This window comes from Pterocles gutturalis, unplaced genomic scaffold (assembly GCF_000699245.1).
Source record: "Pterocles gutturalis isolate BGI_N339 unplaced genomic scaffold, ASM69924v1 Scaffold53547, whole genome shotgun sequence".
Classification (NCBI taxonomy): Eukaryota; Metazoa; Chordata; class Aves; order Pterocliformes; family Pteroclidae; genus Pterocles; species Pterocles gutturalis.
Genome location: NW_010114858.1, coordinates 1 through 13,396, shown reverse-complemented (window position 1 = coordinate 13,396; position 13,396 = coordinate 1). Strand labels below are relative to the sequence as shown.

General features: G+C 42.9%; 1 protein-coding gene across 1 annotated transcript; it reads right to left on the bottom strand.

The window, feature by feature from the left end:
• Nucleotides 1-635: 635 nt before the first annotated feature.
• Nucleotides 636-12,569, bottom strand: MCM10 (minichromosome maintenance complex component 10). The gene is made up of 13 exons (XM_010074928.1): nucleotides 12,563-12,569; nucleotides 11,423-11,761; nucleotides 10,535-10,639; nucleotides 9,797-9,931; nucleotides 9,097-9,271; nucleotides 8,128-8,293; nucleotides 7,207-7,374; nucleotides 5,726-5,842; nucleotides 4,096-4,295; nucleotides 3,212-3,312; nucleotides 2,066-2,167; nucleotides 1,834-1,951; nucleotides 636-888 (listed from the first exon to the last, which is right to left on the bottom strand). Exons 1-13 carry the CDS (start codon nucleotides 12,567-12,569, stop codon nucleotides 636-638), a joined length of 1,986 nt encoding a protein of 661 aa, XP_010073230.1.
• Between the last annotated feature and the right edge of the window lie 827 nt (nucleotides 12,570-13,396).

Genomic DNA, 13,396 nt, shown 5'->3' with positions numbered 1-13,396 from the left:
TTAATTCTCACCCACAAACTCTCAACTATGTCAGGTCATGAAGAATGAAGTCAGTTCTACTCAGAAAAGCTGCCAGCATGCATAAAGAGGTGTTTCTTCATCAAAAATCTTAGCATCAGGTTCATGACTTAAATGAGAAGTCCCGTCTCCCCATCTCCCTTTCCCCAGTCTCATCTCAAGAGGCTGTTCTGTCCCCTATCCATGCCCAATTGGCATTTGCCAAAATTGCCGGTTGTGTCAGTGGCTTCAGTGATGTTTGCCTTCAGAGAAGATCAAGAGTGAGCTCACGAGCATCACACACATGAGACAGATGATAACAGCTCACCTCTGACCAATTCAGGTGGATTTAGAACAAGCAAGAGACAACCAGCTCCTGTAGCCAAATGTCACACACACAGGCCCCTCTTTAGCAGCTGTTCCACTGCTCTTGAGGTCGACTACAGGCAAGATGGTAGTGTGACCCTTGGTACTGACAGCTGTCAGGAACCCCAGGTTTCTTCTGTATTGTACTATAGGCCAGTCTGATGCCATAAATCAGAAACTTCACTGACATCAGAACTGAGCTGGCCTATATCTGACCAAAGACTCCTCTACTACTACAAATCAAATTTCCCTTTACATTCCCTTCTTAATGCTTAAAAGATCCAAAGAGCTGTTACCTTTTTGGCTTCTGCCAAGCTGTCTAGCTTTGGTGTAGGAGGTGGAGATCCATCAAAGAAGAGGATATCTTCTCCTTCTGAGAAGCCTGTGCCCAGCCTGGGCCTTTGAGGAGTTGACATTTTTGCAGCTTTGGGAAACTCTGCCCCAGGCACTGGGGACTGGAGCGAGGACTGTCTGGAGGAGGACGGTAAAGCAGGGCTGCTGGCTTTACTTGTGTTCTGGAGAAACCTTGTAAGACAAGAATAATCCAATGAAATAGGGACACAAGTCAAAGAGACAGAAAGGTTTGAGAAACATGGGAATGGAAGGGATGCAGACTCTGATTTTTCACTAATTGGCCTTTGATTGCTAGAAAAACATGCAGCAATTTCAGCATTCAGGAGAGTAAAACAAGACTGGTAAGGAACTCACTGGGGTTGCTGAAATCAAGAGTGACTCGAAGAAGTCACCAGAAGCAGTGAACAACCAATTTATCTCAAAACTAAAATTGGAGAGAAGCATCAAATGAAGCTTGGAAGTGGGAACTGAAAGCACTTGGAAAAAATAAGCTTCTTTGCAGAACGGGCACTTAAGTAGCAAGACTCATCACAGGAGTCACATAAATGTTTAGGTTTACAGAAGTCACAATGGAGGCTGGACAGGTTCATGGAGAAAAAAACAAACCCCTTCAGAGATATAACAACAGACACTACTTTTAGCTTGGAAAATCCCTGAATACACACTGTTGTAGGCTGGAGGAGTATTTGGGGGAAATACCACCATGAGTGTGCCTACTCTTCTTATTCTCCTTCAGGTTGTGTTTTGGCTCCTGTTGAGCCTTTTGAGGCTACTTGGCTATGCCAATGTCAGTCTCACCCAAGGTGGCCCTTAAGAGGTTCTTAGGTTTGCTAACAAGGTACGCACAAAACACTTGGCAAGTCTTAGGCTTCAGAAGACCCCCGCAAGCCAGCAGCAAATCGAACCAGGAGTCCCAATCCCAGTTTCCTACTCTAATCAGCCTCTTCCCATCATGCTTTCCAGTTGCTGGGCACAGTGCTGGAGCATTTGGTTCTCCATTGAACACTGGGGTATTTCTATTTAAATTAAGTTTTTAGAAAAACAGCAAAACACTTCCACAGTTGTACTTAAGGCCACCATAACAGAACTCTTCCTGTGAAAGTCAATATTTATTACCGCCTCTGAATCTCTTCAGATCGTTTTTTTCTGGCCTCCAACAATTTCTGTTTCTGTTGCTTGAGCAGTGCTGAAGCAGAGATAGATTGGAAATTGGCCCCTTGCTTCTTTTCAGCATCTGAAAAAAACCAAACCAAACCAAAATAAAAAGCCACTACTGTGTGCTCAGAAGGAGCTTGAGTGTTTTCAGGAGTGAACCCACTTTTTTTTCCTTCAGGGAAAAGGACAGTACCTGCTTTGGTCCAGTGTTTGCAGAGGTTTCGTGCTCCAAAGGTTGGCTGTGCTAGCAGTTCCTTGAATTCCTCAGAACATTGCATGGGTCTCTTTGCTGCACCTGGAGCAGAAGAGGCAGAAATACAACAGATTTGGAGCCAGGAAGGGAAGCAGGCCTGGCTTTAGAGATGTAGAGCAGTCTAGGTTGGAAGAAACCACTGCGGGTCACCTGAGTGAGCACTCCCCAAAAGCAAGGCCAACTCCTATGTTATATTTGGTTGCCCAAGGCCTTGTCCTCACAGAACACATCACGAAGACATTTATACTCCTTCAGCAATTTCGTCAGTCAGCTCCCCATCAGCCTTGGCTGTCTGTGGTGCTCCCAGCATTCCCATTTTTAGAACGCTTGAAAGCCCTCAAGCCACCGCATCTTACCCCTGGAGAATTAAGAGCAGCTAAAAGCTAGAGACAGGACATACACTATGTTGCCTGAAACAGAGGCAGCTGAGGGAATGGAAAGATGTGAATAAGACATGTAAGTGGCATCTAGAGCACATAGTTTGAATAATTTGTCATCTGCTCTTTGCTGAGCATAAAGAGGGTGTAATATTAAGTGCTTTACAGAAATAAAATGGAGGGAGAGAACATCAGTGACATCCCCATCCTATAGAAACAACATGTTTTGCAGATCACAGAAGGAAAACACTAGGAACAGGCTGGGTACCTGGGAGGTCTCCTGCATTGCAGACCTGACTCTGATTTATACTTAGTATTCCTTAGAAGCTTTCAAGATTGACAGAAGTCATTTATTTTAATCAAATAAAATAAATTACCTGGTTAAAAGTTCTTAAAACTTCCAATTCCCATTAATCTGGCAAAGATCTTCTGTCACTGTCCAAAGACAGAACAGGAGACTTAATTCAGGGGCACCGATGAAAAAAAGATGCCTGGAGCTACACAGTTGCTTAGTTACGTTTGCCTTGCAACTGCGATCTCAAGAGGGAAGAGGAGTTTTGATCAATTGAAAAAGCAGCCTGCAAATGGCTATCTCAGCAGCAAACCAATTGCCAGATTCATTCAGTGAGTAACAGGGTCCTGGGACACATCTACACATCACGCTGGAAATAATCTGGAGGGTGAGGAGACTACACGGGTAGTTAGGTACCAATTTTCTGCCTGGTTTCCTGGACAATTGCATCAGCTCCTCTTACGACCAGATTGGAGAGAGTGGTTTGAATCTTCCTTTTCGGCGCCGCAGCTGCTGCACTAGAAAGAGGAAGCAAAACCAGAACATCAGAGTTTTTTCATGGTTAGAGCAAGCACAGGAGATCAAACATTATCCCAGCGCTTCAACAAAACTCCAGCCACACCTAGGGTGCCTCCCTCTTGTCATCTGTGCGTCTTCGGGAAGGATGTGTGTCTAAATCCAGATACAAAACACAAATAGTTTAGGACCTCCTAGTCTTTCCACAGCTGTCTTCAGGGGGTTTTGGATGAAGGACCTGGCCCCACCATGCTAGTTATGAGATGCATACTGATCTACTGATCTTGGTCACTTAACATTAAGCAGGGTTTACTACTGTCTCTTCACTAACACACAGTAATATGGTATTTCAGCCAAGAAAGAGAGGAGGAGGAAATACAGAATACACTGAGGCTGGGATTAAATGTAATGAGCCATAACAAAATACAGTAAGGGAAAAATACTCGTCTTCGAGACTTGAATGCTTGTGATCTCATGATTAAAGTTAATTTCTTCTATGGAAACACAATGCTGCCTGGCTTCACAATACAGTATTAATTTAGAGGTAAAAACACCCCTTACCACATCTGAGTGCTGACTGTTAAAATTTTCTTATCAAATAGCAGCTCTGTTGCCCCCTGGGGCCAGGAGTATTACACCAAATGTGGGGCATTTATTCCTATTTGCTGAACATAGTTAAGCCAAAGGGATCTCTAACTAAATAGACCCCCTTAAAGATAGCTTCAGGCTCACTTGTGTATGAGAGGGAAATTCTGTTCAAAAGCAAAATAAGTGGTTTTTCTTACACTGAGGCTGCATATGCTGCTGATGAGACACCTCCATAGTAAAACCCATCCTGACACAGCTTCTCCTTCAAACTGGGATTTTTCCGACCATATTTTTTAGGAATGCGGCCACCAGAGAAGCTAGACTGAAGATCTGCCCGCTTCGAGCTGAGTTTCTTGTACTGGGATTGTATGTGATATTGACAATATTCACAGTCGTTCTGAAAATAAATGGGAGAAGCCTGTTGCAGAACACTAGCAATTACAATTTACTTAATTCCTCTCACCCACCAGCATCCTTCTATGGCTAAACCAAAGTAACATCTCTATTGTAGTATGCCAGCACTTAACCAACTCAGCAAACATGTGCCCACACTCCAGCAATGAAAAACAAAACTGAAATTGCCCATACTAATCACTGGGAAAAAACCTGTGCATCAAGGACTTCCTCCTTTCCAGGAAATTTAAGGCTATTCCTTAGCTTAAGTTAACCGATGTCCCAGGTCTCTCTGAGCTGTATGCAATTTTCTTACTGGTATGAACACAAAGGAAAACTCATACGGGAGCAAGACATTTCATGCACTCATTTCAAATTAATTCATCAGTTTTCAGTGTCAATCCAAGGGAGTTTAGAACTGATGATAGTGAGCCTGCCTGCCAGACAGTAGTGCCATAAATACGCTCACTCAGGGTGTTCTTTAACTGTTTACCAAAAACATAACTCCAATTTTGTTGATATTCATTGGCCCAGATTTGTATAACTACAGTTACACCACAAGCAGACATTTTTGTGTCACTAACACACAGCCAGTTCCTTCATGAGGTTCTTCTGCCAGACAGTCTCCATCCGCGGTTTGTTCCAGGTGGCACTGGAACATCTCACTGACATTGAGAGCCCTATGCACAGGCACCTCCTGGAGTTCATCTGCGATCACAGCCGTATTTTGCTACGAGTATCTTCTGTACTTGTCTTCCTCCTACTCCACACACTTTTATTTCCTTCCCGGTTCTTTATTCCCTCATTTTCTCTCCTTCTTCTATGTGCTACCCTACTAACAATAACCCTTCCAACTTAGTGTTCCTTTCAGGTATCATAACATCACCATAGCCATGAAGTGACATAGTCCACAAGCCCTTCAAACTAATACAAGTCAGTACTGCCCCTAAAAGAAGAATCCCAGCACCTTTTTTCATCTCATCTCCAGTGCCCCACATTCAGTTATAAGTATTCTAGAAGCTTACAGGCATGCTGGACAAGGGAACTCATTGTTTTAAAACCATCTCCAAAAAACACAGCCATTCCCAAGAAAAACCTCCTGTTGTTTTACCTTGGACGAGTTCTCTAGCGCAGCGCATGGAAGCTTGCAGCAGCACAAAGGAGAGTGAAAGGGTGTGGAGATGGTGACAGTCATGGGTCAAGACCATCTCTTTTCACTGCAGCACAAGCATTGCATTTAGGGAACTACTGTGCTGTTGCTACGGTGTCATCACAGAAGCAGCTCCTCTGGGTTTCATTTCTCAGCTTCACCACCCACTTTAATTAATTACAAGTCAAGATCCAGAAGCAAGTCAGAGTTGGAGCATCAGTAAAACCTCAGCAGCTAGATATTTACCAACAGCTTAAGGATGTCCTAACTACCAAGATACAGACCAGGTTCACAATCTGTGCACAAGGATCACCGTTCTTCTTCCTGGCTTTGCAGGTGCCCATGTCCAGAGCTTCACCCATGAGGAGGATCTTCTGGGGATGGTCAACAGACAAACACACCTAGAAAGAAATCGGCACATGCCTTGAGGAGGACTGTATGGGCTTTTCTCTAGATGCCACTGGTTTGGTTCTGGCCCAGATTGGTACCTCTGGTATTAACAATGCAGTTTTAAAATGCAGGCCTAGTTTAAGAAAGCCACATGTCCTGTTCAGATTGAGAAAAAGCTCAGTTAAAAAGAAAAAAGTTAATTTATTTCCCACAAAGAGATGGACATTAGAAATCAAGGAGCAGCAAAGGCAGATCTAGCTGTGCTATAAATGATGGTCCTGTACAACTGCTTGGCTCTGACACCATCATGGCAGCCACATTCATCAGTGGATGGGAAGAAGAGATGGACTAGAGCTCTGTGTCCCTCTCCATATGTCTAGGTCCTATCAAAACGGACGCCAGTGATACAATAAGAGTGTCACCTTCACACCACCCAAAGATACTAGGACTTGTATCTGTGTGTAAGAAACACTTTGAGAAGTAAGTTTTAATGTAGTTCTAAATGTGCACGTTAGCTAAGGAGAGTCATTCTTAACAGTTAACTACAGCCCTTACATTAAATCTACCCACCGACGGGACTTTCTACTGCTTGTTCACGTTAATTTAAGCAATTACATAGCTTAATAGGCAATTAATGAGATCCCTGATTTTTTCATTTGGAGAACTTAAAATGCAAAACACTACATCACCAGCTTCTAGACTGAAATTCCCCTTGACAGAAGTCAGTAAAAATGGCTTCTGGTTTGCAATTAAAAAGATATTTAAAAAAATTAATTTATTAGCAAAATGGAGCCACCTTAACTGTTTTGATACATAAAGAAAAGTAACTCATCATGTTATGCATTTATAAGTAATTGATTAAATAAGTGAAGTACCATGTATCACCTTGCTATACATAATGCATCATTTGTTTAATAAATCAAATATTGCTTCTTCTCAGTTATGATTTTGAAGCCAGGAAACATTTTGCAATTACATCTCATACTTAAATTAGAAGTGAGAAATAAGCTTCCCCACCTTTCCAGCTTTTAGAGACCTCTTGGCTGAAACAGGCATTGCACTGAAGTATCTGAATAAACTGAAATGAAAATACACTCCCTACATCTGTGGAAGAGCTGACTGCTATCGAGAGCGGATTAAACACTTGAATCAACTCTGGTTTTAGATGCTTAATAGGACTTCTTGAAGTTCAGTCTTCCAGGAGGCCCAGAGCAAATACACACCATGCAAATACCTGAATGCAATTCAAACTGCCTAGGCAGGCTGCTGTAATTTTAGCCTCAGCTTGTGTTATAAAGCCAAATCTCAGGTAGATATTAGAGTTCAGATAGGGGTTTTTATCTACAGCTGATGGACAAGTGAAAAATCCTCTCACCTCATCTGAGCCTTCTTTAGGTTTCATAGGATTAGCATTGAGCAGCCCGATGACTGTGCCTTGGTCTGTTTTCCAGTGCTCTTTGTGGACATCACCAAACAAGAAGAGTGAGACATACTGATTGAGATCCCGTAGGTCATTCAGCCGCCAGATACTGAAGGTTCTGCCCTGGAACAGACATTTGCTTTATTTTCAGCACTCAGCAGGGGGACATTGACTGCATCTCCTCTTGCTGCTGCTTCTATTCTGATTTTTTCCCCCCCCCGGGTTTTCCTGGTTCAGAAAAGCACAATGTGTAACCTCAATAGAGGTTAGATAAAATATCTCCAGCCATGCCACACAGCCATTTCTGGGATTCTTTAAGGCCAAAATAGCACAATAACTGGTATCACCAATCTTCCTGATATTAAAGCTAGACAGCACTCTTTCTTGCTGAATGAAGAGGTTTTTACCCCACTGAAGAAATAAAACCAAGGCACATCCAGATCTCTGTTTCATCAATAATTTTCTATACGACATGTACACCATATAGGACAGAATGATGACTAGGGAAATGACAAAAGCAGAATGTGGTGGCACATTTAAAAGAAGAGGCCTGACTAGAAAGACAGAGTCACAGTCCTTTTTTTCCACACTGGCATTTAACATATGACAGTGAATGAACAGATTGAAGACAGATTTATGCTGTGGTTACATTAGCCAATGCTGTCTGGGAAAGTTGCACTGGATAAGCTAAGGACTTACCCTGAGGACTAAAAGCAGCCTTACTGCAAGAAACCAGATGAGTCAAGATCTTTAACACAGTAGCTTTGCATTAACTACATGGAGTTGGCTGATTAAGTTGAAGGCCTAATTAATTTTGTAGGAAAGAAGATCAGCATTTCACTTGAACCAAGCAAGGGATGCAACAAAGTTACTTACATTATTTGCGCTCTGAGGAGTGATCTTCTTCACGATGACTCCAAATGTTACCCAGTCTATTTCCTCCAGATTTTCTGCAGCAAGTTTGCTCTTCAGCTGGGACAGTCGGATGAGCTTCCGATTAGCCATTTTCCTGTCCATTTCAGCCGAAGACACCCGTGGTTTTCTAGATCAAGCAAAAGCATGCAAAAGAGAACACATCTGTTGGCATAAATGGGCAGAGACAATCAAAACCATCCAGCATTCTCCTGAGGAGACTATGTCTTGCTACAAAATGACTCCATGCCTTATTTCACCCCGAGGTCACTTGAAATAAAACCCCCCGGTTCAGGACACTGTACAAATATCAGAAAGCTACTGATCGCGCTGTTTTCTGTCCAAACAGCTGCACTGCAACTTAGCCCCGAGTCTGCATTAACTGTGCTCATTTCAGGAATGACCGAGTATGACTGACCAAGCAGGGTTTGGAAATCAGCATGGCTTCTGGTGAGAAGAGACACTGTGAGTATTCAGAGACCTCTTCTGGCCACATCGAGTATGGGGATCATGAGGCTTCTCAGTGTGGAGCAAAATCTGCACAACCGGAGCACAGCTGGGCTTTGCACATGCCCAGTGCTTCCCTCCTCCACCACTGAGGACATCCCAGGGAAGGCACCACCAACAAAATGATAGCTTGTTTTGTTAGAAAAGAGCAAAGGTGAAAATAGAAATAGCAACATGGTACTAAGCCAAAAGTAAATGTTACCTATTTACTGATCAACCAGCCAATGGTGTGGCTTTGTGTTACATCCCCTAATGACAATCGAAAAAAAAGACGTGGTTAAATCATGTATATACAGCAAATCAGAAATCCAGTCCTCTGCGCACCACTTGTGTTACTAGCATCACAGGACATTGGACTGATTGCATTTTCTCTCCCATTACTGGAGGGTGATGTCACCAGATAGAGCCCAGTGCTGGGCTGCTGACCTTAATCTCAGTCCTGAGAAGGTTTCCACGGACACTGCCTGAGTTGTTGCACTGGAGCACGCAGGCATGCGAGGAGTCTTGTCTCTGGTCACCTTATTGGGTGTGTTCCCTGCAGCAGACTTGAGAGGCTGGAATGCCAGACTGAGGACTTGCTGTGGAGGAGGAGTCTTGTTCTCTTTAGCAGGAAGAAAAGCAAGAAAAGAAAAACTTGATAACGAAAGAAAACTTCTAAATAAAAATAACACTAACTTACACCTGACCTGAGACAGAAGTCTAATATAACATACTTAAGAAAAAGGTGTAAAACTGTCTTTTTTGTACTGAACTGGTATCCCAGTCAGCTGGGAACTAACTGACAGCTCCAGATGAGTCACATGTAACTCAAGCAGCGAGTTCTGCCTGGTGAGGAGCTTCCTAGAGCAGCTCTCATTTTCCACGCAAGCTACACTGCAGGATACACAGATGCAAGCTGGACTGCTGTCAGTGTCCAAGTTAACCACAGTAGTCCAGAGCATAGCACCCACTGCAAAGAATACAATAACTAACTCTGTAATAAGCCCTGCTACACTGTGACCAGACTGCCACTGGTGCACTGACTAATGTAAAACTATCCTGGATGTGTCTACACCACTGCTGTTAACTAGATAGGCATTTGACAAAAGTCCAGTGAGCTTCAGTGAAAGGCAGCTGAGAATGGTACCTGCTGAGGATGCTTTTGATTTCTGTATTCCTCGCTTGGCTGCTGGTAAAGGATTGCCCAGCTGGGCTGAGAAACATGGTGACTCTTGCAGCTTCTGAACTTTCCTTTCCTTTAAGGGTGGACAGAGAGATTTACCTGGTCAAAACAAAAAAAAAATATTTACGAGATCTCAGGATCCGAACTCAGACACTAAGAACTGCTCCAAACTAAGTAATTATCTGAATAACAAGCCCAAGTCTGGGTCCCGCTCAGAAATCCTTCAGCTAAGTTGCCAGTATCTGAAATGCAACAGCTGGAAAAGTACCAATGACTCTTCCCCATGAGGACTTAAAACTCTGGATGTCACTGAAACCACAAAGCTGCTGAAAGTAGGAACAAACCCTTGCTTTTCAATTTTCCCATATATTTTTATTACTATACCCCATGTGCTACAGCAACATGGCTGTATTTTCTGGGTGTACCAACATCTGCCAATAAGAAGGGACACTTCCAGCAGAAAATCTTGGAGCATTTCAGTCACGTAAGCTGCCTCATATAGAATCAACCCATGATGCAGATGCCAAAACTATAGCTCATTGATTTAGTCTGTAGCAGCAGGAAACAACCTGTGTGGGAACATGCCAGACCACAATTCTTCCATAATCCTAAGTGACCACTTTAGGATTATCTGGAGTCTTGCCTATAAATTGCATGTTGGTAGGCCAACAAATCATAAACCCATTTAATTAGTCTCATTACCAGGGGTTTTCTTCTCAGGGCTTGAACTGGATTGCTGCCCAATAGCAGTCTTTTGCAACTGCTCCTGTAATGTCTTCATCTGTTCTTGCAATTTTTTCAGCTCAGCTAGGAAAGAAAGAAGAAAAAGGATGATAATAATGAAGACAGCAGGAAGCCATTGCAAACAGGGATTTATGAGACCCCTGGAAGTCTGGCAGTTTTACTACTTCATAGGAACTTAGAAAACAAAGACTCAAGCCACAGTACAGATTTACTTGATTCTACATAGCTCACAGTGAAGGGACACTTTTCCATACAGCCTGGAGCTGATTTCTCTCATAAATATTTCACTTGATTGTGGTATATTCCTTGCCATGTTGCATATACTTTTACTAGTGAACACAAGACAATTTAAATGAATGATGATTTACTCGGCATAAAGAAATGCTTCCAATATAATAAAATACGTGGCCTGGACACAGGAAGCTTCAGAAAGGCTCACTGGCCAGCTCTGCTTTCACACTGGTATGGCAGAACCTCCTGCTGGTAAGTCCTGAGGGGGAAGGGAGAGCTGTGCTGGTGAAAGATGCCAGGATGACAGCCCTGAAGACTGAAGCAACATTGTTCTTCTTCACACAAGGCATAGGCAACCTTCCCTATCCTGCTCAGCAGAGCTAGTTTATTTTCCCTTGCTTACTTCAGTCCTCTGTCTTTCTTTTGGGAAAATAGGCTGGTGAGTTTGGCCACTGAGCACTAAAATTGAACTTAGAAACTTTCACAAGGACTTTCTGTATTCCCCCTCTGGGCACCATCCCAAAGTGAGAACCAGCAGACCCTACCTTCTGCCCGTTAGCTCTCTAGAGACAACATATATATGATAAAACAGATAAAAGATGCTGTTATAGAAACCTTGCAGTTCTTCGTTGGTCTTCTCTTTTGTCTGACTGGGAGCCGACGTGGCAACAGTTTCTTCTGCCTTCTCTTCTTCCAGCAGGTCATCCACATCTCCAAACAGCATAGCCAGATTCTCCTTCTCTTCATCAATCATGTTGTCTTCAGCATCAACCTCTTCAGTGTAGGATGCATCATCTTCTGCATCAAACAGCTCATCATATTCATCTGGTTTTCCTCCCTCATCCTCTGGGGCATCTTCTTCCTCAGGAGAATTCCCCTCCTCAGGAGAATTCCCCTCCTCAGTTGCCTCGCTTTCTTCCAGGAGGGAGGCCAACAGATCCAAGTCATCATCAGCTATGGCAAAAATGAAACTCAGTGTTATTTCTGTCCAGTTAGAGGAAAGCTGCCATGGAATAAAACATCCCAAGCTACTCTAATCACAAGCTAACGACAACTGAAACTAAATCAGAGGAGCAAGTGGCATTCTTAAAAAACTACTTTAACTTTGGCTAAAGGAAGATAAACAGCTTCCTGCTGTCTGGTCAGATGGAAATGTGGCTGCAGACACTCTCAGCTTGTGATCCAGGCTGGCTGGCAGGCAGAAAACTTGCAAGGCCACTTAGCACTGGCTTTTCTTCCTATGGGGCTGCTTGAACAATGGCTGCTATTACAAAGAAAAGCCTTGAGACCTGTAAAGGTGTAGCCAGGAGCTTTACAGAGACACCCACTGTGGCTTTTGCCAATAGAAGCTGAAGAGGAAAATGCAAGGTAGACCAGAAAGTATATGCTTTGCTCAAGGAAGAGATTAGAGTAAATAAACATGGATCAAAGGTACAAATAATGAAAAAAAAGAACATCAAGTGTAGAGAGAGGAATGGGACAGACAGAGCAGAACTGCAATTCAGAACAAAATAAGAAATGTATTTAGCTTTGGTGACGAAGAAAACATAAAACCAGGGAAGGGTAGAGCAGCCTCACAGAAAGGTGACAACAATGAAGGCAAAGGGGAACCTCAAGGGCCTCAAGTGAAGTCAAGGCAACATTATTTCCCTTGCTAAAAGTTTTACCAAGCTTTCTGAACATTTGAACTTATTAACAAGTGTACTGATCAGAAGAAAACTTTCACACTGAAAGTAAGACTGCTTCCCCTCTTACCGTCCATGATTTCACCAGGATTTCTTCAAGAGCCCCTCAAGGAAAAATATTCTCTGTTCTGGGAAGGACAACATTGATACTGTTAAAATAGATATAGTTCAACTAGAAATACATGTTGTGTTCAGGCTCCTTATTTGATGACTTGCAAACCACCAGCTTGTTTTTGTTTACAGCTACAGACGAGGGTTCCACTAAATTAAAGTCTCTATATACATTTTCTATATCTAAAGTTTGACCTATGCTGAACTCACTGCAGTGCAAGGGCATTACTTTTAGAAAAAAAGCCCACAATAGGTACAGATTTTAAGAAATGCCTACCATATTCTCCAAGTAACAACCATGTCCACCTCATCAGTCCTGTGCTATAATAATAATTAATATTTAACTACAGCAAATTTTCCAAAATGGATGCAGTCTTCATTTGAAAATGAAAGAAGGTGGCAGGGTTTCACTCTCTCCTCACAACACAGTTCTTATTCTTAAAAGCATACGTTCTACATTTCTCACAGCTCCTCCATTTCATGGACACATGTCCCTGAAAAATGCTAAGCACAGGCAGACAGAAATGGCTAAGGGAAGACTGGGTAACAGAAGATAAATCCAGTGAGGATGGATTACTTACAAACCCAAACTCTAACTCTGTGCTTGCAGGTCTTCCTGCTGCAGAGACTTTTGTTTCACCCACAAACTCCACTTTTAATAGTTCTTGCTTTTGTCTTGCTCCAGAATATTCATTTTCAGCAAAGAACAAAACAAAACCCAAAGAGCATACACGAGCAGGCACGGCTAGTGACCATCACACGGACCTCCCGGTGACACTGACCCAGGGATCCC